This window comes from Terrapene carolina, unplaced genomic scaffold, assembly GCF_002925995.2.
Source record: "Terrapene carolina triunguis isolate 2854851 unplaced genomic scaffold, T_m_triunguis-2.0 Scaffold58, whole genome shotgun sequence".
Lineage (NCBI taxonomy): Eukaryota > Metazoa > Chordata > Testudines > Emydidae > Terrapene > Terrapene triunguis.
Window position 1 is genome coordinate 61147217 of NW_020664409.1, and position 26693 is coordinate 61173909.

General features: G+C 38.3%; 1 protein-coding gene across 1 annotated transcript in view; it reads left to right on the forward strand.

The window, feature by feature from the left end:
* The window catches only part of HNF4G (hepatocyte nuclear factor 4 gamma), a 75847-nt gene that overhangs the window by 32203 nt on the left and 16951 nt on the right, over window positions 1–26693 (forward strand). Inside the window, exons 2-3 of the mRNA XM_024197668.2 lie at window positions 24389–24560; window positions 26150–26244. Of these exons, the coding sequence (XP_024053436.1) occupies window positions 24415–24560; window positions 26150–26244 (241 nt within the window). The 5' untranslated portion in view covers window positions 24389–24414. The remainder of the gene's footprint in view (window positions 1–24388; window positions 24561–26149; window positions 26245–26693) is intronic.

Sequence of the window (26693 nt, forward strand, 5' to 3'; positions counted from 1 at the left end):
TTACCAGGGAAGCCCCAAACTGACTTATTCTGATTTAGTTATTAGTAGAAAGTATGATGGTTGTTTCAATATGTAAAAGAGAATTGATTATTCAGAAATTTAGAAGTAATCTGTGTTTCCTTTGTCTCTGTTAAAAAATGCAGATAAATACACAGTACTACTGCTTCAAAATGTTTTCTCCACATAGGGCCAAGTTGTGATGTCCTTGCTCATGCTGAATACATGCTAATGTACACCAGAAGCAGTCCCATTGAAGCCAGTGGGACTACACAAGCTGTACAGTACTACTCAGAGGTATCACAAAATGGCCCTTCATCTTTGAAAAGAAGGGAAATGGTTTTATGATCTAACTTTATAAATTTCAGAACTTCCTGTACATGATATAAATTAAACCTGTTTTTTGTTGAGTGTTTACTACTGCAAATCCTGTTTCAGAATGTAGATTAGCTAGTATCTAAGCATTACAGTCTTCAAAAGAGCAGGGGTTCTTTTTTTCATATTCTTCTCTGTGTCAACAGTTCTGCGGTTTTAAAAATATTTTGCCTCTTCTTCACTACATATAATCCTTCCAGATAGTATTTCAAGGCATGGCAGAAATTCTGTACCATTTTTTCCCCAAGTAGAAGAAAATCTGACAACATTGTGTGATGACTTAACCATTTTCTTTAAATTTCTCTATTAATCTTCTGCAGTGCCTTTATAACTTGATACCAGAGTGGAAATGCTGCATTCTTAGCTTCTGTAATCCAAATGAAATAGCAGGATTTTACATTAGCAGCATAGTTGGTCTGTCTAGCATGGAAAAATTGTAGTTTAGCATTTGTTACTATAATTGGCTACCAGTATTAGCTTTCAAGGTGGGCCTTAGAAAACTATACCAGCCCTCCATAATCAGTGCATACTGAACTGAATCTAGTGCCCTCTGTCTTTTTTTTTTTTTTTCTTGAATATATGAACCCTGATTATTTGCTGTATAGCTTCAATAACCTACTTGCTTACTAGAAGCTAGACAACTTACTGTCATTCCTGCCATGGACTCTCCCCCTGAAGATAATGAGCATTTAGTGTGAAGGCTGAAGTCAGGATGCAGTTAGGCTCACCATGTGTTCCTGAAAACCATGAATATCCCCATTCAAAGTCCTGTTCCATTTTCTCAGTTTGACACTAATGGTGTTTTCTCCCAATTTTTTTGAAAGCCCTTGGACAAGCCATGTGAAGGAGCTGCTGGCGATCTCAGCTGGTGAGATTGGCAACAGACTGGCTGAAGGAATATGAACTCAATTACTGTCTCCCAACAACCCTTTGCCACACAAGGGATCCCACTGAGCCACCTGCTCACTTAGCATTAGTCCTTTCCTCCTCCTGCTGCCAAAATCCTCCGCCACTCCTCAGAGAAAGTTCAACCCAGAACCAAGAAGTGACTAGCTTCTCCAAAATTCAGTCTTCAGTATTTGTCTAACTTTATTTAACCTGCTGCTTTTCAGTTGCTGAGGACTTTGCAACCATGAATTGCATTGCACTTGCTCTTGCTTTCTTTAAGGACCAATCCTGAGAGGTGCTGAGTGCCTGATATTAATGGGAGTTGAGTGACCAGAATCTTGCAGGTTCAGGGCTTTAAATATCTATGTATTGACATCGGCAGAGCTGCACTCAGTTATGCTGGCAGTATATGTGTCTCTTAAGTATTTAGTTTGAAATATGCCAGCTTCTGTCCAAATAAGAATGTAACTTTGTATAACTACTGTCTATTATCCTTTAACTCTGTTTGTACAACATTCTTTGGACTTGTTGCAGTTTGATTTTTTTTTTTTTTGAAGGTGGCTCTGAAGAGGAGGAAATGATTAAAGTAGGAAGTGTTGCTGGTATATATTTTATTTGCAGTTCTAATAAGTGTTTTTCTGAAGTTGTATGTACAAGGAGAGTGTACTCCAGTGAAGTGCACATTGCTTAACTGCAGAATCTGCTAAATATGCATAAGAATAATGCAGCCCCAATCTAGGCTCATTAGATAGCATATCTTGCTATGCCGGTTAATTACATATCAGCTACAATAACAGCATCATTCTGGTTAATTGCAAATCAAACTGAGGTCATGATGCTGCCATTTTGTGAGTCATTACGGATTAATTGGCAATGGGAATATTCACAAAAGATTTTATTCACTGACTATATTTTAAAAATCCGCTTTCAACCTATATTACACAAAAATGGAAACCGTCACTGGGATGTTTAAAGATAAAATCATGGCTGTGACATTAAAGTAATTCCTGTCATGATAAGAACATGCAACATCTTACAAACGTGCAAATCTTGTGAGTCCACAACCATTCAGTCTTCCTCAATGAATAGCTTTGGGTAATTACGAGCATCATCATATTTCCAACTGGACAAAATATTTATCCCTGCCTCTTCGCTACCTTTTGTTGATGTTTCATGTATCTATCCTTACATCCCTGTTAATTTCTCCATCACACACCATCATTTATTGTGATGTTTCTGAACCCATCTCCTGTAAGTCCTGGTCATTTTACTCATTTAACTTCCTTTCCCCCCATTTCCTCCTTCCCCCACATATCTATTAAGTTCCAAGTCCGGCCTTATTTCTTGCTCCTCCCTTTTGGTCTGTATCCTCTTCCATGTATGTATTATTCTGTCTCTATCCTCCTCCTTTGTCTTCTGGTGTATTTTGTTGGTTTGGTTTGGTTTTTTCCCCCTTCCTTCCTTCCTTCTGTGAGGTGCCTCAAGGCTTATTTCCCTCCAGCCCCCCGCACTCCTTTTTCCCATCCCGTATTGTGTTTTTGTTCCATCCCCACCCTTATTCTCCTATAGGCCTCCTCTCCCCATCCTTAGATTGATCTATGTCTCCTCTCATTCTAATTCCTCCGATCAAGGCCTACACACAGGTCTGAAGAACAACATCTCACTGAGCTGGGAGCCATTTCTACTCTTGAGTTCCTGCTACAGCTGCAGGCTTTGCAACTCTCTGCTGAGCTGGAAGTAGACGTAACTTCCACTTCCAGCTGGTCAGGTGAGAGACAGCTGACAGGCATGAGTTGGTGGGTAAGTTGTAGTGGCTGTGTGAAGCACACACAGAAGGATAAGTGAAAGATGAAAACTATTTGAGACCCAGGACAGTCTGTCCAAATCGGAACCATCCTGATAACTTACATAGCTTACGTGCATATGCTTGGAAAATTTTCACAAATAGCCAGTGGAGCCATAGTCCGGAGCGGGTTAGAATGGCATGTTTTTTAGAGACAAAATAGGATCCTAGCAAAGAGTTAAGAAACATGTATGTAATGCATCATCCACACCCAGTGCCATACCGAAGCAGAAAAATTCTATATCCTTTATCACTATTTAATACAAATCCAACATGTTATTAGACACCTATTTTTTTTTTTTTTTTTTTGCCATGAACACTTGATTTAGCTGGACACAGAAACCTTAGATTTGTGGATTCCAGGTGGGTGACCACCAACTTTTGGGTCCATTCAAGATGTAGGAGTCATGATAGGTGCCTGGAACTCCAAAAAAGACTGCTTGAATACTATCTTCAGTCTCTAAAAACTAAAATGCAGTTTCAGATCTCTTCTCTTTGACTGTGTTTGACTTTGGGATCCTGAGGAAAACATATACTCCACATGCCATGTCAAATGAATAACTTATTTAATACCCCTATGACATAATACAGCATGCCAACCTGACTTTTACAGTTACTTTAAAGGCTGTCATTTTCTCCTTCCATTCAGCATCAAGCCAACAAGTGGGAGGAGCCTGGGCATCCCTCCGCGCCACCCAACTATCTCTTTACTGCTTTCTTTAGTAACAAACAAAAATATTTCTCAGACTTTATACACTTCATTAGACTTCAATCCCTACCATGTAGAGCTTATGTCTTCATGTCTTCTTATAACTTCTGTTCCAAGATCTGATTTGATCCGGATTGGGGCCGAACATAATGTAAATATTTCATAAGAATAATTTAGAAATTGCCCTTAGATTATTTTTAACTTCTTTTTCTTGCAGTCAGCCTCTGAATAACCACCAAAGTGGAGTATTTTTATTTATTTTTTTCTGTAGGCTACATTTCTGTGATGGTGGAAGGATCACCAAAACCAGCAGTCATGTCACAGTTTGCTGAGAGCAAATCTGCCTTTGAACTATGTATTACAGAACCAATTAGATAAGCCAAATCTAGACTGGAGCTAGCTTCAGTATTTCTTAGTTTATAAAACACATGTCGTGGTGCCCCCTCCAAATTGTCCGTACTATGTCCAAAATAACCCAACCTATAAGAAAAGAAGAAAATCCTACTGTCCCTGCTTTCTCTGTCCATCTGTCTAGCTCCAGCTTCTAAGACTATTTGGATGATTAGTATGTTGGTTTTGTAATAAAACATCAGCATGAACTAACCCACCCAGTAGTGACCCTCCTTTCACCTAACTAGGCTCAATGATCTCAGTTTTCTTGCACTCAGGCCCTACTCACTCAACTCTTCCTGATTGCTAAGCAAACAAATTAGTTTTGCTGTTCTTGCTGATTAGACCATATTGCCTTTGCTCCTTTTCTTATTTTTGGAAGTTAAAAGACAAAAAAAAAATTCAAAGTAGGATATTTTGCAATCCCCCCCCAAAACAGATTTGGAGTATTTAAATGCCTGTGCGTGTACAGAAGTAAATGACCTTGATGTGTTATGTTACAATGGGTACTTGCTCAAATGTCAGGTTAAAGCTGGGGTTTGTTATTCAGAGGAAATCATAATTTTTAGTTAGAAGTAGTTAAGAAGGCAGCTAGTGGACTGAGAATACAGCTTACAACAGCCCCTTCTCTTTAACTGCGTGACTTCTATACAGCATAGATTACTCGTACATCTGTACAGCCACAGTTTCAAATGTTGCCAAAATGTAGGATGCTACAGTTTTTGGGTGTCCAGCCAGAGGCACTTTAAATTAGCTAGGTGTGATTTTTCCCCCCCCTTTGCTATAGGTGAAAGGTACTTTAACAGGATAGCTTTATTTTCTAGATGAAAACTGGTCCTGTTAAATACATACGTCCCTGTGTCCACATTTCAATCTGTGTATATCCTGTCACTTATTGTAACTACTGATGTGCATCACCTTGCTTCTCTTGGGTTTTTATTAAACTTATTCTGAGAGACATCACTCTCTGATTTTTATTACAAATCGCTTGACACAGTGTCCACTATTGGTTGAATTGAAGAACCATGTTTGTTAGGCAAACTCTTTTCCCAAAGTTCGAGTTTTTTGGAGCAAGTGTCTTTAGGCAGAGCGCATATTGTCAGCAGTTAGGAAGTACTCAAGGAAAACTGAGGCAGGATGTTCACTAGCCTGGGACTCAGGAGACAAGGCTTCAAGTCTGTGCTCTGCCATAGACTTCTTGTGTGGCTTTGGGCAAGACACTTTATCTCTCTGTGCCTTAGGTCTCAATCCCTAATATAAGGATCATTGTTCTTCCCTACTGCACATGGGTATTAGAATAGATGATTGTGAGGTCCTCAAATAAATATGGAGATACACCTATCTCATAGAGCTGGAAGGGACCTTGAAAGGTCATTGAATCCAGTCCCTTGCCTTCACTAGCAGGACCAAGTACTGTCCCTGATGTTTTTTTGTTGCCCCAGATGACCCCCTCAAGGATTGAACTCACAACCCTGGGTTTAGGAGACCAATGCTCAAACCACTGAGCTATCCCTCCCCCACTGTGGTAATGGGGGCCACATGAGTATCTTAGATGGAGTATGACCAAGGGGCTATTGATGCCAACATCTGGATGTGTCCCTTTCTATTGTCCAAAACATCATACCAGACAGAAGGGTGACATGTTCCATCGAGGGGAGAATTTACCTGTTTGCCTTCACCTTTGGCTATTTAAGCATGAACACAGATAGTAACTCAGTGATTAACACTATGTTTGACTCTTGTATTGTCACAGTGAAGCTTTGACAAGTTTCCCCTGAGTAGATTTTGGTTAATTTCTCTGCTCCACTGTTCTCACCACAGTTTCCACATCAGTGAAGTTCCCAGGCTTGCAGCTCAGTGTGAGATTTCTCAGCCTGTGGTTTATTAAGCTGTGATGTAGGTGGTCTTAATTTCTAACATATCCCCACCAACTTTTAAAGAGAAACTTTTGCTGATTTTGAAGTAACTAAAATGAACATTAATGCTGTTTATTGGGATCAGCTAAATTTAAATGCATATGGAGATTTCTAAAGATTTACATTGTAAAGTTGAGCATTATAGGTTCTGTTCTTTCTAAGTGCATGCATAACATCCATTAAAGATAATAGGATTTCTCTGAACATTCAAGAGGATATAGATTTGCTGAGGTTACATGTCTGAGGAAAACGAAAATTACTTCGTTACATATTTATTAGCTATGGGTAAATAATGTACATTTTCTATGAATATTAATGAGTTTTGATCTCCTGGTACTTTGGAGCCTGATTTATGATTTTTGAACATTGGGGGTTGGCAGTAGTGCATTTACTTCTTAGGGAGCATTGCAAAGTTTTAAGAGCCAGATTTTCAAAAATGCTGAGCTCTCATTGCACTGGAAGCTGCTTGGTTCTGCACTCTTTTGAAAATCAGGCCACTGTATTTACCTACCTAACTTGGGAAATGAGCTCTTTTAAAAATCTGGGCACTTATTTAGGGTGCTTACGTGGAAACTACTGGATGGTTTTGAAAATCTGGTCCTAAACATTTATGAAATTTATGCTTGGATTCCATCCTGCTTTCATGTTGTTCCTTTGTTCAAGTAAGAAACTTTTGAATTTTCTATTCCTTTACAGTACTTTCACTTATAGTCTCAGTAATACTGTAAGCTTCTCATTATTAATCTTCTTGATAATAAAAAATTAAGAGAAGTTATCCAGCTAAGGACAAGCTCTGAAATGATTGACAACTGCACTTCAGTTGGTCTTTGTAAGAGTTAAGTGGTCAGTGGTGAGATTAAATTCTTTAAGCAAGAATGTGATGCGTCAGTTTAGGCACTAGTTAAAATTTAAAAATTTTAAGCAGAGTAACTGGAACTAATGGATCCTGTTGACTACTCAGTGACTTAAACTGACTGTCCTATAAGACCCAGAGTTATATAGTTACTAACATTGAATAGAATTCTATTGAATTTGTTTTGGAACATTACTTTAAACAGATTTTAACACATTTTGCAAAGGATGAATACAGAAATCATACAACTTGATGTGATTAATTTATTACACAGGAAAGAGAGCTTCTAGAGAGGCTAATAAAACTGCCTTCCCCTGCTTTCACCTTTTTAGATCTGTTTTGTTTTGTCGAGCAGAAGCAAGTTCTTTTACTTATCTATGGGGAAAAAAGGAAAATGTATCCCATTATGATATTACATTCTTACATTGTTTTTCTCAAGGTAAATGTGGATAAGATGCATGTAAATGTTATCTAGCCATGTATATAAAACTTTGTTTATGAGCTGATATGAGTAAAAGCCTGCTGAGAAGGATTATTATCAAACTACTAATTACCTAGATATTCTTAAACTAGGATTTTTTATCTTGCTTATAAATACCATGATGTAGTTGTTTTTAATCTTGCTTTTGAACTCTCCCCTCTTTTCAGTCTACTCTCCAGAGTGAGTCTCTGATTAATTTTTTCAATGTGTATCAGAAAAGAATAAGTTACTTGATCTAAGCAAATAATTAACAAACTCACCAATCACATGTCATTTTAACTATAACTCAGCAAATCTGTCCCAGGCTCACTGCAAAATTATATCACACACAAACTCCTTGGCCACTTCCAGGCAGAAAATACTTCATGGATTACATAAAAACAAAGATGTTAAAGGGCAGGTATTTTAATATTATATACCAAGGCATACATAACTGTTGTCTATTATCATATGTAAAGGGAAATATAATCAAGTTCCTCTAAGCGCCCCTCCCCTCCAATCTATAATTATCTACCAGTGCCTGGCTCAATAGATAGGGTTAGCAAATTTATGATTGATCAGGATACACATGAGAATGAAGACACAAGATAGAATGAAGTGGTAGGGTGCAACATTAACCACTAATGGGGTGGGGGATGGGGAAGTCAATTGGGTCTAGGGCAAGGTTAACCTGCTTAAGGTGAGACGGCCTCCAGGACAAGACAGATCAGCTCATTCAGTCTAATCCTCCCATACCCATACACGGGATTAAGCCCCACTGTGTAGCCTTTCACAGCATGCACAAAGAAAAATGTAGATATAATTGAGGGGTATGTGGTCAATCTATGGGAGAGTTAAGACCTCCTACTGCCTCCCAATTCAGAGGCAGCTATGCCAGCTGCCTTTTGGTATTACCAAAGGAGCTGACCCCCTAAAACCACTCTTGCCTGCTGTGGAGACAGGCTACAAATTGTGACAACAGCAATATCTTCGTTTATCCTGATGCTTACCTCCTCCGTCCAGGTGTTTGTTTTTGTTTTGTTTTTAGTACCATTCAATTCCCAAATGTTGGTATCCTGGCCTCGGTGAACTTGTGAGACAGGGACACACACACACACACACATAGAGCCAATCTCATCCAGAGGGGAAAATTTCTTCCTGACCCCCATAAAAAGTGATCTGGCCAGTCCTACAGCAATCTGGAAACCCAGTCCTAAAAAGTATTAGAACTTATTGGGTAGGATAAGGGGTGTGTGTGTATGGGGGGAGCTGCAATGGCAGCCACATGCCTGAGATGGCCTTACAAATAGGGGGAAGGGGAAGAGGGAACCAATTATCAGTCACCTCCACCAGACTGACCTGTGAGCAGCTGTAGGAGGAGAAGACTTCTGTCCTGCCTCCCCTTGCTTCTCCCAACTCCCCATATGGACCATGTGAGTGGGATGGACGGGAGGCTGTCATCAGCTGGCTATGCCCTCCCTTCACAGAGAGACTCCAGGGGTGGACATTGTCAAGCTTCTCTTGCCAAATCCTGTCCCTCCCCCTCTACTGCGATGGAGATGGGTATTCTCAGGTAAAAGTTTCTCCGTCTTAACAGATGACATGGAATTATCTCTCTCCCAATCCCTCACATTCCCTTCTTGTCACCAATTTAAAATGTTAATATCTCATTGAGTGCTGGTTGCTGAGCTCATCAGATTGTGGTATAGTAAATGCAATAAGGATCCACCTTCCATTATATTCAAGAGAACCTATTCCTATCTTTATGGTGATATAAACATTTAAAGGATAATTTGGTTCAGAGTATATAATCTAGCTGCTAAGTGAAACACAAAAGGGTGTGCTAATGCTGCAAACAATGTTGTAGTAAATACTTTACATAAATTTTCAAAGGAAGTGTCTGGTGTTCTGTGCACTCTGAAGAAATGGTAATGTGCTTAGTGATGAATTGGGTTAAAATTTGAAGAGAGTATGACACCAGAGCTTACCCTGTGGTCAAGTGGTAATATAAAGGGATTGAATACTGAGCTTGGTTCCTCACTAGCAGGTTCTGTTAGCCCTGGGAAAGAGAGAGCATCTTGCACCCCTCTCTGACTGTTCCCCTCTTGCTAAAGCAAGGTGTGCAGTAATAGGTTCTGGTGGGAGTTGACTGAATCTCTTTGACTGAAGAGAGTCACTGAAACATGAGGGTGATAAAGAAATAATACCTCCCCCCATCCCCAAGAAAATCTTCCAAGACTATGGAAGGTAGTCAGGGGATGCTTCTGACCAGTCCTTACCATGGAGATAGTAGAGACATCACTTCTACCTTTTCATCTTAAATACAGATAGTTATATTACTGCACATCTTGGTACTGTGGAAAAGAAGTTTCTGGGGAATTAAAAAAATCCACACAAGTGTATTGTCCAGCAGCAGGCAGTGTTAGAATGCCAAGTGTTCTAGAGAGGTTCAGGCAACTGCTAGACTATAGAATGTAGCTGGTTCACTCTTAACAGTCAACTGATTTCAATGAAGGGTTGACGAAGGTAGGAGAGCATATGGGTCAGTGAATGAGCAGCAGCAAAAGGGTTTATTTTCACAGCTTTGGCTTCTATAGAACTTTGGGTGAATACCTTATGATGAAAACCAAAATAGTCCGTAATCATGAATGATTCAAACGTTTAAAAAAACCCAGCAAGATAGCAGCCAAAAAGGTCATGCAGTCCAAAACATGACTTGCACTTTTCAAGTTGTTGCTTAACAGACATTCTATGTACTGCTTTGTGTGTGTAAGTGATCAATAAAATCAGGTAAAACAGATAGCTTTGTTTATCTTGACCTTACCTAGCGGGTGTAACATTTTCCATATATATCTATATAATGTTACTATTATATACTGCTGTTGCCAAAACTCTAGGTCAGTCACAAACAGTAACAAGGTAATCAGCAGTTTGATATAAAATTTATAAAACTTTTACACTTTTAGAATATGTTGTATCGATCCAGATCTGGCCGGAAAACCCTTTCGAGCATAAAAACCTGGATCATATTCCTTTAATATGGCCTCTCAACTACACATAGGACTAGGCCCTCAGCTGGCATCAGTTGAAAATTGTAAAATGAAATTAAAGGGCATTGTGTGGCCAAATCTCATAGTCAGTTTTGAAAAATCTCATGGAACCTACATATATTACCATCCCCTGAACTTAGCTGGCAACATTTTCCAGACTGTCAGCCAAATTAGTGCTCAGTAGGGCATGTCTGCAGTCTCCAAAGGGTTAACAAAATGTGACTTAACAGAGGTCATACAGATTCTTTGGTTTCCATATATTTTTATTAATGACTGTGGAGGTTACAGTTGAAAGATCTCAAAAATGGATTCTTTATTAAGCCAAAGGTAGAAATGTGAAGACAATTTCGGTGTCTAGTTAAGAAACATGCAACATTAGTCTGTTCCCAGTTACCTTAAAAATGAAAAGGCTCATCGTACTGCATTAAAAGTTATTTATTTTTGTTATGTGATACAATAGAGCTTTATGTAATGAATCACTGGTTCTGATGAAAATAAGAGTAAGTTCAGCACCTGCAAGAGACTAGCATTTGCAGAATGCATGAGGGTGGTCTAAGTGTCTAAAAATGTATGTAATGGAAACAGGCTCAGCGTAGATTTATTTCCCACAAAGATTTGTACTTATGTTTCACCTGGCATGGTTGTTACAGCTAATCTTACGGCCTAGCCTAATAGGTGAACTGTGAAAATGTTTCATTAAATTCAGTGATTAGCTCTAATTTTTGGTGTTTTTTTTCTTTTAACTCCCCTCTCCCCTCCACAACTTTTAGGACAAACTCACAATGAAGATACAGTGTGAAATGGGATACATCTGTTCTTGTATGCTGTCTAAACTAAGCTAGTGGTGGTACTATATAGAGAAGCTTGCATTGTTTTTACTACCTTAGATCAGTTTAGTGGGAGCAGTTGTTCCGTATTTAATCCCATGAGTCACAAATTGGTTTGCAAATTCCTTTAACATTAACCAATTCAGAAGCCAGCCTTGTCCTTGTTTGGCTCTGGAACATATTTTTGCATTGTAGTGTTGCAGATTTTCAGTAATGTTTCAGAACTGAGAGAAGCCTGTGGACATTTTCCTGCCATAAAACAGAAGTCCTTACAGTAGTTTCATGCACAAGAAAAAAAAATTATTTTGCACAAATCTAATAAATTTAATACTGTAATGTCTTGGATGTACAGCTCATTTAAGACCTAAGAGTCAACTTTTGATATTTGAATTATTAATTACAAAATAGGTTGTAATTCTGCATCAAATCAGGGTGCTACACACCCAACGCTAATATGTAGTACAAATTAATACTTTTCCACCCAATCTTTTTCCCTTTGATTAATTATATAATTATTAGGGATGGACCTGAGCCACAAATCTGGATTTCAGTCACCAAAGTTCAGAAATAGCATCTATGGTCTTGGTTCAACACATGCTAAATATAGAGCCCCAATACAAAACGTGGCCGGGAATTAGGAGTTGCAGCCTTCAGTGCTGGCGGATGTTGGTATCTAGAGGTATCACTCTCGTTGTCATAAACGTTCCGAAGTGGCTAATTGATTTTCTCACTATTTTATTATAAAATAGTATCATGTTATGATGACTATGTTTGGAGTTCAAGTCCTGAGGCCAGATTTGAAGTTAACAAATGGGTGGTAACGACTCCATATTTACGGTTCCATTCTAAAATGGGCTTAAAATGAGGCACAGATTCCTATTTTTCTTTAAAGTAGGTGGCCCTACTGGTGTGGAATTTCACACATTGTTAGTTTTTATGCCTGTTGAATGTGTTTGTTGGCACATGCAAGATGCTTAACCTTGATGGAAACACTCTCCCTAAACATTGTAATTGGAACTGAAATGCTGGCAAAGTGGCACTGTGACATCAATGATGAAGGTCCTGTGCTGTATCCATTTATTGCAAAACACACAGCAATAAGGAAGCTGAGTGGTCCATGGGAGGATGGGTCATGGGATGTAGAGTCTTTGACTGCTATGTCACCTATCTTAATATAGCCCAGGTCAGTTGTGACCAAAAGACATTATCTCCTTTGCTGTTTCCCTAGGTAAAATGAGCTGGTGATTGAATCCCGTTCCTAGTGTGCAAGTGTCCACATTACCAACCATGCTGTTTGTCCGTCATTAACTAGCACCCTTGTTGTCTTTCAGCTGAGAGGCAAATAGTTGCATGGGCAAAACACTGGACTACTCTCTCCTACCTCTGATTGGGCTGTCCCTCCAAGACAGGGTTGAGACACACTGGTGGGGCAAGGAAATTTGCACTGCTGCTTTCTGTACAGTAACTGTTAGGCAGATAAATAGAGTCACTGTGATCTGGCATCTTTCACTGAATTAATATATTCTTTTAGAACAAGTTTCTGGCCCCACTTACATGGCTGCACAAGACATGTATAAAGCTGCTCACAGCACTGGGGGAAAGCAGGCTGTGCAGAATCACTGTGTCCCACCCCTCACACATGTGAATGGAAAGAGGCAGAGTGAAGTATCCATCCCTGCCAACACACCGGGCAACAGAGGTGTGCTGCAGCATTAAATTTAATGGAGATATCCTATCTCCTAGAACTGGAAGGGATCTTGAAAGGTCATTGAGTCCAGCCCCCTGCCTTCACTAGCAGGACCAAGTACTGATTTTGCCCCAGATTCCTAAGTGGCCCTCTCAAGGATTGAACTCACAACCCTGGGTTTATCAGGCCAATGCTCAAACCACTGAGCTATCCCTCTCCCCAATGTCAGCATTGGTAGACATGATGAATCCCGTGTAGACCCAGTGTAGTTTATTCCCTCTCCATAGCAGTGGGGCCCAGTGGGAGGGAGACTTTGACTCTCTGCCTCTGACTTAGAGCAAATGGATAAATCACAAGCTAGCCCCAGAACTGACACTATTTTAGGGACCTAACTTTGTCAATCTGGAATAAGCATACAAGAGGATATAATCGTGTATACACTTTTCCAACTGCAGCTTTTAAAGACATCAATTGTGGTTTGATTTGAAATAACCTTGATTTTATTAGCTTGTGTTCTATTTTACACCATGATCAGAAAGAATGATTAAATCTAATATAGGCAGAAGGACGATTAAGAGGCTTAATAGTCTTACAGATAAGATAGGATTGCTTTCTGCTAGTGCCTGTATCAGTTGATAATGAGTTCAGATTTTTTTTTAAATGTACCTTCTTTTTCTTCCTTCAGAATTATGCAGAAATTATTATTTTTTTTAAATCACATTTCTTACTCTGGTTTACAGAATCAAAGTAAACATCTCAAAGGAACATTTTTTTTTGCTGGGCTAGTCATGCCATTTTTAAACTTCTGCTTATCTGAGGCTAGTATTTCCCTGCTGTCAGAGGTACATGATTTAGCTCAGAATGTGAAAGAGCATTTCAGGCTACAAGTTGCAAGGTCATAAAAAATTTGAAAAACAATACAGGTGTCTAATAATGTGAAAAGAATATCACTGTGCCTGGGTCTGAATGCTAGTAAACTTTATAAAGTTTGGACTGACAGTGGATTGAAGGTTGAAATCTATCTGGAGCTATGCATCGATCCTCAGCACCTCTGGTTCCAGATCCATATTTGAAGCTAGCCCAAAACAGAGTGATTACCTTTTCACATTTTTGTACTCACAATTTTAGATTGTATTAATTGTCTGTGACAAAATCTAGTCATTTTCTGTGGCAGAAAAATTGATTACTGTACTATTGCAACTAAACTAAAAAAACCTCAAAGTTCTTTCTGGGTGAATAATTTGAGTCAATTTTGGTTGTTTTGATAGGGATTACACCATGGCCAGATTTTGCCACGGTTTCTGACAATGAGTAGTGCCTTTCTCTGCAAGTAGACCCAATGGAGTTAATCTTTTTTTTTTTTTTCTCCAGATCAGTAGGGCTACTTACATAGTGAGGTCTCCATCCTGTAAAGACTTATGCTCATACTTAATCTTAGTCTCATTGTGTAACTTTGAGGCCTAAGGTGCTACTCAATGTGAATATGGAATCTCACCCCATAACTTCAACCAGATATATACTATGCTATTTCCCCCCACACTTTATCACTTAACCCAGGGTGGACAGCTGAGTTCCAGCAAATGACAAGGAGGATCCATTATAAATTCCTCTCCTTAATCAGGCAAAGCTCCCAGGATCACATCCAGATTAGTTGATGAAACTAGTCAAATTACAAGAAACAAGGTAGAATTAATGCTAGCTTGCATTGATCCCATGTATGAATATATGAACCCTGGATGGGAGGATAATTTAGCCCAAATTTTATCTTGACTGTAAAGGTCATGTCTCTACTAAATGCCTAAATCACATTTGTGTAAAATTTCACGAATATATGACTTAATTTATTGTGACTTACATCAACAAAAACATTAAAAAGGACACTATAAAAATAACTGCCCTACTTTGGACTGTACTTTTTTTTTATATAAAAGGAATCTATTTAATGGGGTTTTAAATGTCATCACTACAAAGGATCAAGTGCTTCCTGCTCCTTTGTAGTCCGTGAAGGCTCTGATGAACCAAAATGGATGAGATTCTCCTGGGGAAGGCAGGGTTTGGTCATTTTATACACCTTTCATCTTGTAGAGCTCTGTTCAGGAAGGGTTCCCTGTGCCCCAGCCTGAGAGGGGGATTGTGGGAGAGAGAGTGAGCATAGAAGGAGCAGGATCTTCAGGTACGGAGAGATACTGACAACTCTCCTTGAAGAGGACAAATGCACCAGCTGGATGTGCAGTCCTGAGGCTTCAATAACAGATGTCATGTTGGACAATGTCATGTTTGCAATGCAAAGTAATGCACATTGGAAAACATAATCCCAATTATACATACACCTCTACCCCGATATAACGCTGTCCTCAGGAGCCAAAAAATCTTACCGCGTTATAGGCGAAACTGCGTTATATTGAACTTGCTTTGATCCGCCGGAGCATGCAGCCCCCCCCCACCCGGAGCGCTGCTTTACCGCATTATATCCAAATTTGTGTTATATAGGTCGCATTATATCGGGGTAGAGGTGTATAAAATGATGGTGTCTAAATTAGCTGTTACCATTTAAGAAAGGGAGCTTGGAGTCACTGTGGATAGTTCTCTGAAAACATCCAGTCAATGGCAGCAGCAGTCAAAAAAGTGAACAGAATGTTGGGAATCATTAGGAAAGGGATAGATAATAAGACAGAAAATATCAGATTGCCGCTATATAAATCCATGGTACACCCACATCTTGAATACTGCGTGCAGATGTGGTTGCCCCATCTCAAATATATATATATTGGAATTGGAAAAGGTACAGAAAAGGGCAACAAAAATGATTAGGCATATGGAACAGCTTCCATATGATGTACAAAGAAAGATTAATAAGACTGGGACTTTTCATCTTGGAAAAGAGACAACTAAGGGGGAATATGAAAGAGGTCTATAAAATCATGACTGAGGTGTGGGAGAAAGTATATAAGGAAGTGTTATTTACTCGTGCTCATAACACAAGAACTAGGGGTCACCAAATGAAATTAATTGGCAGCAGGTTTAAAACAAATAAAAGGAAGTATTTCTTCACCCAATGCACAGTAAACCCATGGAACTCTTTGTCAGAGGACGTTATGAAGACCAAGACTATAACAGGGATCAAAAAAGAACTAGATAAGCTAATGTAAGATAAGTCCATCAATGGCTATTAACCAGGATGGGCAGGGATGATGTTCCTAGCCTCTGTTTTCCAGTAGTTGGGAAAGGATGACAGAGGATGGTTCACTTGATGATTACCTGTTCTGTTCATTCCCTCTGGGGCACCTGGCATTGGCCACTGTCAGAAGACAGGATACTAGATACTTGGGTCTGACCCAGTATGGCTGTTCTTTTCTTATGACCCCTGCCATTCTGATAGAAGTGGAGGAGTAGGATTCTTTTCCCTCCTCACTTTAAAGTTAAGCATGTACCCAAGTCTTTTAGGCCTGGGGCTCTGAGCATGTAATCTAGCTGTATACAATTATTTTATGGCCAAAAACTTGCTTAGTGTTGTATCCTTTTTTGATTCTTGGGCAATTAAAAAATTTGTGTGAAAAAGCTAGTGGCCATTTATAGAAATATCACATCTTCATTTAAAATCTTCTCAAAAGTTTAGGCGTCAGAACTGAAAAATAATTTTAGTTAACATTCAAACCTTTATGTACTGTTTAAAGTAGCATGTTTATTCTACCAGTTTGGTGAATAATTAGATTATTAGCAATTATCCCACTGCAATATTACAGCTATTGAAAATCACTTTCAAATTGAAAGGCTTAGAAAACATCAGATGATTTTAGTGCATGATGAAAACAGTTCAAAGAATTTTGCTAAATAAATGTGGTATTTCAGCTACAGATTTTTTCCCCTCCAAATCTTTCAAGAAAATCCTATATCTGCTTTTTAAAAAGTTGGGCTTTGTTGGAAAAGTAAGTATGGTTAAAGGCAGAAATCTATGTACCATATCATAAATGTAGAACAGTTTTCGTAATTTTTTAAGGTATTTAAGCACCTGCAGATACAGATAGGAAATTTCAATGGAAGTTAGGCACCTAGGTGCCTACTGGGATTTTCAAAAGCACTTACTTGTATCTATATGCACCTAAATACCTTTAAAAATCTGACCCTTAGGAGAGAAGGTCTTTCATGTTTCTAGACACACAACATTTTAATGTCTGGGATCCCAATCCCAAGAATTTGGTAGAATTCCCAGATATCATAATAGTCTTCTCTTCTGGTTCGTGGAGTTCAGAAAGTCATATTGATTCTTGAGTGAAAGTGGGAAAAGTCAAATAAAAGGCACCACATTATATAGTTTGTCCGATATTCTGCTTTTTGGTTAGATGCAATGAAGCTTTGTTTTGCTTGTGCTCAAAAGGCCTGATTCAAGGACTACAGAAGTTAATAGGCTCCGTCTGACTTCAATAGGCTTTGTATCAGGCCCCTACAGACTACACAATGCAACTGGATTGGCCTAGCAACACTATTTAGTGCAGGGCACTCACACATTGCAGCATGGTTTTGAGTTGAGGAGCAGCATGTCTAGAAAATAGATATTATCTGTTTCTGAGAATCAAGGCCCTCTTTTTTTTTTTTTTGTACTGTCCCATCTATGGCAGGTCACTGGTTCGAAGAGAGCCACATATGGTCCATCTAACAGAGACGTTGCTTCAGAGCATAATCCAGCCACTAACTGCTGGTGGGGAGAAATTTTTCCACTTTGGGCAAATTATTCCATACTTTTCCACTGTGGGGTTCTTGTGCCTTTTTCTAAAGATCTGGCTGCACTGGCTGTCTTCTGAGTCAGGCTAATAGTTTAGATGTTTGATATGGAATGTTCCTATGCACAAATTTCTGATATGATAGTGGGATCAGTTGTTTCCCTATGCTATTTCGTTTTCCCTGCCCATTCCTAAGAAAATACAGATCTCTCAGCAAGCTCCAGGATCCATGTAACAAGACGAAGAAGAGGAAGTGGTGGGACGATAGGAGACATGCATGGTGCACCTCTGCCAAATAATACAGAGAATCTGTATAAATAGGAAAACATCTCTAGGGGAACCCCTATGAAAATGGGTTCAAGAGGCACCCTGCTCTGTCGGATACCCTGCAATGTGGCTCCAATGGAGCCATGCTTGCTGGAATCCAGACAGGAGGATTCATGGATTCCTTAGCCAGAAGGGACCATTGTGATCCTCTAATCTGAGCTCCTGTAAAGAACAAGCCATAGAATTTTCCCAAAGTAATTCCTATAGCATGTCTTTTAGAAAAATATGCAATCTTGATTTAAAAATTGCTACTGATGGAGAATCTGCCATGACCCTTGGTAAATTGTTCCAGTGGTTAATGGCCCTGACTGTTAAAATGTATGCCTTATTTCCAGTCTGAATTTGTCTGGTTTCAACTTGCAGGCATTGACTTGTGTTATACCTTTGCCTGGGAGTCCCAGAGGTACTGAGGAGACACAGGGCTCTGTGTGAATGGACCAGTGCTTCTGGTATATCCATAGGATTGTGGGGTTGGATGGATGAATTTTGAGGATGTTTTGAAAGGTTCCTCGTGGAGTTCTCCTCCCTTGCTTGTTGGTTTTTCCACTGGAGATGGTGGCATTTCCTCTCCCCTATTGTTTTTATATGCTGTTGTAATTAAAGGGGCTTTTAAAGGAATTGTTTGGGGGCTATTTTTGCAAGAACAGCCATCTCCAAATAGCTTTTCATTCAAATAAACATTATTATATTGTGAATGGTAGATCTTACTGCTGTAGTGTCTCTGGCATCAGGTTGTGCTGTTTCAGGAAACTTCACCTCTTGTACCCTGAGTAGCCATTTCCATGGCCCCATTAGCCGGTGTGTGTTTGAGTTTTCCATGGCTTCACCCTCAGGCCAGGTCACCTAAAGGTTCAATCCTCTACCAGGATAACAAAAAGTCCATCTGAAATTCCAAATAAACGTCTAAACAAATGATTCTTCCGCCCATCTTGGGCCACGCTGAAGTTATCTGCTTATTGATCCCCACTCCTGGTCCCTGTAGAGTGTTCCCCTATGTTGGTTCCTCCCAGCAGGGTTTTCCCGCTACAGTAGAACCTTAGAGTTACGAACCCTTCGGGAATTGGTTCGTACCTCTGAAATATTTGTAACTCTGAACAAAGCATTATGGTTGTTCTTTCAAAAGTTTACAACTGGACATTGACTTAATACAGCTTTGAAATTTTACTATGCAGAAGAAATATACTGCTTTTAACCATCTTAATTTAAATGAAACAAGCACAGAAACAGTTTCCTTACCTTGTCAAATATTTTTTTTAAACTTAACCTTTTTTTTAGTAGTTTAAATTTAACACAGCACTGTACTGTACAGCCTTTTTTTTTTTGTCTCTGCTGCCTCATTGCATACTTCCAGTTCAGAATGAGGTGTGTGGCTGACCAGTTAGTTCATAAATCTGGTGTTCATATCCCTGAGGTTCTATTGTACTTCCCCATGTTAGGGACTCTAGCAGCTTTCCTCAAGGACCCTCCTTTTTCCTTACAGGCCCTTTTTTTAGAGCCCTCTGCCACAGGAGCCTAACCTGCTCTCTGTTAGTCTCATCAAGCCTGACTTTCCCAGTCCCTTCCCACAATGGAACTTCCCTTGCTCCTCTTTTCTGGGTCGCGTCCCTTAGACTGAGTTCCCAGTTTTGTTTAAGAAGTCCTCTCCCTGATTTCCCGTAGCTGGGTCATCATTATAATTAAGTTTCCATCACACTCAGCGGTGGATAGTTCTCTGATCGCAGGCTACGCTGAGGCTGACTTGCCTTACTATCTATCACAGGTTGATCCTGTATGTAACCAGTCATTGAATGTAACTAATTAAACACCTGCTAGTTAGTTTTACAGTTCTCTGCTGGTAATCTTTAATGTAACTGTATTGTACAAAGAGTGGGTTCCCATAATTAACTCCTGGGATCATGATAAATGTATGGAATCCTGTAAAACAGTATTTAAGAGCAGCTTGTGTATGGACCAAATTCTGCTGCCCTCCTTCCTCTCTGCAAAACCTGCATAAAGTGGCTTTTTATTGGGGTTGAGAAGAAGGAATCTTCCTTTTAACATAGTGGCTTGGTATAACATGTCTATGCAGCCAGTTCACTACCACTTGTGCAGAACATTGGTTGTGATAGCAATTGGGAATGTAGGTATGGAGTCTTTCTACCTGAAGACCCCCTGTGGTTCTGCATGTGTTTAGGGTCTTCCATGCTCACAGAGGCTATGTAGCAGGGATCCAGGGAATGGGTAGCATTTGGCACTTTGTTATTAAAATGAGCAGAATCAGCTGCTGGACACCCTTTTCAATTTCCTCGAAAATTCAAGCCCATATGACTCCTGATAAGACTAGTCTATGGAACATTCCAAGATTATCACAAGAATTGCTTTGGTGTACCATAAAAGAAAAAAAGATATAATCAGAATATGGCATGCAGAAGCAGTTTTACAGCTCCTCCCATCGCTGCACGTAAGTGACACTGTTTACAGTTAACTTTGGATTATCAATCACTGATTGCCAGCAAAACAGAGTAGATCTCATCATTCTGCATTTGTACTCTTGAGTAGCTTTCTTTTACTGTTTTCCCATTCAATGATGAGGCTGTCGGAACCAGTATTGGACATGGACATGGCAAACTACAGTGAAGTCTTAGATCCAACTTATACTACTTTGGAGTTTGAAACTATGCAGATTCTGTATAATGGCAATGGTGAGTTCTCATCTGCTCAGTGATGCAAAATCAAGCTATGGGTTAATGGAAAAAAGTAAAACTAAGTAATGCTGTAAGGTGCTAGTTAAATGTTTTATTAATAGAGCATTTGGGCGGCGGGGGGTGGGAGTTTATGGCAACAGATCTGCTCTTTTACACTTCATCATTAAATCTAAGTTAATAAAATAACTTTTTTATGTTAAAGAAAATAAAATACCAGTTATGTGTAAGAAAGTAAGTGAATTCCACTGTCATCAGTCAATTAATCAAAGGAAGAAAAGGGTGCTTTCAGCAGTTGTTTTATTTACTGTAAAACAAATGAATAAGTAGTATTGACAGTTTGGGCATGAAGGTAGATTTTGCACATAACATTTAAAATGACGGATAGAACAAAATTATCCAGAGGTTTGGGAAATTTTACCGATTATGGAGAAAATGATCTCCTTGCTCTTGCTGTCTAGTTTCCAATTGATGGGCTCATATTTTATTTGTATAATATAATAAGTTTTTAATCACATTGACACTCTACAGGCTAATGTTTAGCTGGGAGAAGCGCTTGGTATTTGATGAGTGTAACATTTTAACTTAGGTTAGAATTGTTTATGATATGGATTGTTATGCTATGAGTTTTTGTGACATTCCATTCATAAAAATATTGCCTCAAACATGTTGCATGCTGTATTTAACTTTACCATAACTGAATATTCTACCACAGACATAAAGGAAATTTTAATCTTTGAAAGTGAATGTTTTAATGTAAAGTAATTACTTTAAAGTTTAGAACTGAAATTCATTAAGGATAGAGAAAGTATATTTAGCACTAGCACAACAATTATTTTTATCTAGTCTAAAACTATAGACCCATTGCTGCTGTTTGTAGTTTGTTTTTTAAAAGGCAGAGCAAATATTTCAGCATTTGTGGAAAAGTTCATTTGTACTTGTATTTTGTTCCATATAATGTCTTTGATGTGAAAAATGTTCATTCTGCATATCTCACAAATACAATATAGAGCTTAAGTGGGCCTGTATAGGTGTGTCTTGAAACTTTTGTTTCGATTTCGTATGTTTCCATTACAATTTCTTTGCAGCCAGACTAGTGAACAGAAATGTAGATTTAATTATTGATTCTGCCTAGAAGAAGAAAAAATAACATTTGTCATGAAATAAAAATTTCCTCTTCTTAAGTGATTATGAGGCTTTAAACTATGGTTACTTGAGCTTTAGATGGTTTCTCCACTTACTTGATTTAAGAAGGGGGATTTTCTTGGTAATTAGTTATTTTTGCTTAACATAACTCTTACGGATCTGTTAAAGGTACACACACACATACACATATATACATGGGGGAAGGGAAGTTAGGCAAGGGAAATTTATATTGGTAACGCAGATGGTTGAATTATTCAATGAAAATGATTAGCTGGCAAATTTTAATTCATATTTATTAAATGTAGTCTTATTGTGATTGCAATTCATTTATGAGCTTATCTTAAGTAACTGTAAGAATCAGTCTAAAAGAATGGTCTTGTGAATAATGCACTGATGGGGACTCAGGAGATCTGGTTTCAATTCGCAGCTCTGCTATGTATTTCCTCTGTGAACTTCAGCAAGTATCTTAATCAGAGCTGGTCAGAGACGCTTCACCAGAACCACATTCTGTTGGCACATGCCCTTCTGTCAACATTGAAATGCTTCACAAAATTGAGTTGATTTCACCAGAATTTTATTTCAGACGAAAGACTAGGGGTGAGGGGGAGGGAGGAGAAAGTTTTGACAAAGTTGAAACTGATTATTTCAACATTTTTGGAATAAAGCATTTCAGTTTTTCATTTTGAAATGACTTAATTTAGAATTTCCAAAATTTTGTATTACTCATTATAATGCAAAATAAAAAGTCAAAATTGATATGAAACATTTTGATTTTGTCTAAAGTACATGTTTTGATTGACCCAAAATGATTTTGTTTAATTTTGGCTTGCAGAGAATTTTGACATGTTTGTTTTTCATTCCAAATCAGAACAAAGCTAGATTCTGAAATCCTGAAATCCTTTGCAAACTGGAACTTCCAACCTCTGCTCAGTTCCACTCTTAATCTCTCTATGTCTCAATTCCCTGTCTATACAATAGAAATAATGCTTCCTTTCTTGCACTCTTGGCTATTTGTCTATTTAGAATGTAAGTTCTTTGGAACGGTGTCTATATTTTACTAGATGTATGTGCAGTATCTAGCACAATGGGGTTTCAGTCTTAGTTGGAGCCTGTAGATGCTACCATCATATAACTAATTAATTATTAATAATAGTTTGCTAAAAAAATTATCCTATGGGTTGTTCATAAACTATTCTGTAACTATTTGTGATATATGATTGAATGTCGAAGTCACATAGCAATGTTTCTTCTTCTTGACCGAATGATTGAAAATGTAGACAGGAGAATCTTCTTTTTGTATAACTACACACATATACAAAGAATAGCAATTTTGCAAATATTCATCTGAACAAAAACCTTCTCCCAAATAGTGAATAAAAAGAGAATAAATGTGGTAAAACCATATGTCTATTCTGAATTACAGTGAACATCTGCAAGTTCTCTGTGGTATTCAGCTGTCTCAAATTATAATACATTGGGGATATATCTATCTCATAGAACTGAAAGGGACCCTGCAAGGTCATAGAGTCCAGCCCCCTGCCTTCACTAGCAGGACCAAGTACTGATTTTGCTTTTGATCCCTAAGTGGCCCCCTCAAGGATTGAACTCACAATCCTGGGTTTAGCAGGCCAATGCTTGAACCACTGAGCTATCCCTCCCCCCCAATTCAGGTGGCATGCCTGTATGCACACAGAATGTCTACATTGGGGGTTCTCAAACTGGGGGTCGGGACCCCTCGGAGTCATGAGGTCATTACATGGCAGGTCACGAGCTGTCAACCTCCACCCCAAACTCCGCTTGCCTCCAGCATTTATAATGGTGTTAAATATATTAAAGAGGGTGTTTAATTTATTAGGGGGGTCACACTCAGAGGTCGTCAGTAAATGTGAAAGGGGTCGTCAGTAAAAAAGTTTGAGACCCACTGGTCTACATCAACCTTGCATGAAACTCTTCCTGTATGGAAATAACACTATGCCAACCCTCTCCAATAATTTTTTCATGAAATTTAATTCAGAACTTTTTAAAAAATACCTGTGCCAATAATAACTGAGATTCTTTTCAGGAAAGCAATGATGATAGCCAACTATTGCTATGTCATGTGAATTAATTTATGGATGTTTTACCAGCTGACTTAAAAAATGTTGTTTTGTACCAATGTCCCTCTTAATGATTTCTGTTAGCAAGAATATTTAAATAGTTACACACAAATAGAAAGTTAGGTATTTCTTGTACACTTTAACTTTCAAACCACTTCTTTGAATCTGCAATAGTTTGGACAAAAAGTATTTCTTGTTATAAGCATCATAAATTCTGATAACCAGACGTGATGGGTTTGAAAGGATTCATTAGAATAACAACCAGATGTAATTAGACATGCTGTCTTTGTATGATCACTAAATGGTAAATGCTAATTAAAAGAGAAAAGGCCAGTTAAATCTCCATGTGAGTGTAAATAGTCATGGTGTTGTATTCGTTTCAGGTTTTAACCATAACTGCATATGTTGTTCTTGTCCCTCATCAGACAGTTCTTCAGCAGAACCACTCAACATGAACACTGCGGACAATGGAGTCAGTGGTCTTTGTGCAATATGTGGAGACAGAGCAACTGGCAAACATTATGGTGCCTCCAGTTGTGATGGGTGCAAGGGCTTCTTTAGACGCAGCATACGGAAGAGTCATGTCTATACCTGCAGGTATTTGAAATATTCAGCTTGGGAAACTTAATTCATTAAGCTGGTGACAAATCACTTTCAGATGTAATTCATACAGTGGATATTTTCTTTCTTTTTCAAACTGAATAAACAATACAGTGGACAAAACGTATGATTGTTGGTTTGTTAATGTAACTGGAAAAAATTACTTTCCTACAAATCACTGAAAAGAATTGTCTACACCCAACACCCCCCCTTCAAACATAATACATTAAAAATTAATGTTTACCTGTCTCTCATGAGGAAAATCATACTCATTGCTATGAAACTCTTTGTTACATTTAAATGATCTGTAGGCAAAACAATAAAAATAAATATTACAAGGTATTTAATAAGCATCTAGATAATCACCTTTAAGATAGTATCTTTTAGAATGACCTACCTTGATTCTCCACTAGAGGCAAGTTTTATCACGATTACTTTTTGGTATTGACTGTTCCAGTTACCAGAACCAGGTGAAATACACCAGGACAGATGCTCAGATGGATTACATTGGGATAGATCTATCAAAGTCATTAGTGCTAGACTAATTTATACCAGCTAAGGAACTGGCTCGCCATTTTTTGTATGTGAACATATAGAGAATTTCCTAAAAAAAAAATTTTTTTGCTGGGTTTGTGATAAGCAACATTTTGGAGGTTTCTCACTAAACATTTGTTTTTCTCTGATGAAAGACAGTTTCTAAAGAGTGCTTAAGACTCATAAATCCTGATCCGAAGAACATACAAGAGATAACTTATCTGTAAGGAGCTTTGTACTGCTGGAAATGGTGTTCTACTATTCTTCTAATCACACCGTACCTTTCCTTTGTGGTGTGCCAAAATGTATATAGACTAATAGGGAGACATCCCCTGACCTCCACTTGGATGGTTGTGTGCCCAGTACTTAGTTGAACTACACCTTCCAGCAGTCTTGAAGTTTTGAAATTCTGGGACCAAAAATTTCAGTTTTCATTTGCAATGACAGCAGCTTGGTTCTTGTTCTACAAATATTGCTTTCCAAAATTATTTTGTCCTGTCCTGAGGACCATCAGACTCAAAGAAACATTTGCTTCCAGGCCCCTCATTGTTTTAATCATAGTTCCCCACTGTTCTTTTTAAAGGGCTGCCAGATCTTTACTATTGACTGCCCTCTGGCACTCTTTTCTTTCTTTCTCTATCCTCAACAAGGCTGCCTAGAACCCCTCTCCAGAATACAGAGATCTCTCCTACTCATGCTATCATTTGTTTTAAAGCCCTTTTTATCAACGTCTTGTGTCCTAAGGCTTCTGGCATAAATTATGTTTTTTTAAAATTTAAACCAAATATTGACTATTAAATACTATTATTCATACAAAATATTTGCTGTGATGATGAAAAAACTAATGGCATCTTGCCCATTATAAGAAATTATTCTTGCCAGATATACAGGTGGAAAACATTTTTCAAGGCTGAATTAAAGAAAAAGATGGATGAAGGCTGATAGTTGGAGACATGGTTTTTGACAGCCCACATTAATTATTGTCCCTCTTGCTAATAAGGACTGTGCTTTATTAATGCTCTAATATATTTACCCTTTCTTGTATCTGATAGATTCAACCGACAATGTGTTGTTGACAAGGACAAGAGGAATCAATGCAGATACTGTCGTTTAAAAAAGTGTTTTCGAGCAGGAATGAAAAAAGAAGGTAATAGATTGCTTTATTACTTGACATACAAAGAAAAATAAACACTTAATCTAAATGAGTGTTAAAACTTATTCTAATGTGATATTCTTTTAGTTTTATACTAACTCAGTAAATAGATATCTCTAGTGCCTTCACAAAGAAAGAGTGATTTTACTATTATATACTTCATTTAATTTTTTAAGTTAGTAAATTTTGAAGTTATAGTATTTTGTGCCTCTAACAAATTAACAGATTCAGAACTGAGTTTGCTGCTTAAATTTATTTTTGTAGTATGTGAATCCTAGCTTCAAGTCCCAACACTTCAAACGTTGTGAAAATCTGAAATCAGACCTGAGTTTGGAATCCATAAATTCAGGAATGTTTAGATTTGGAGTTTTGGTTCTATTCGTTATAAAAATATGAAATTTGTGTCCAGGGTTTTGGTTGGTGACTGCCTCTAGTAATAATTT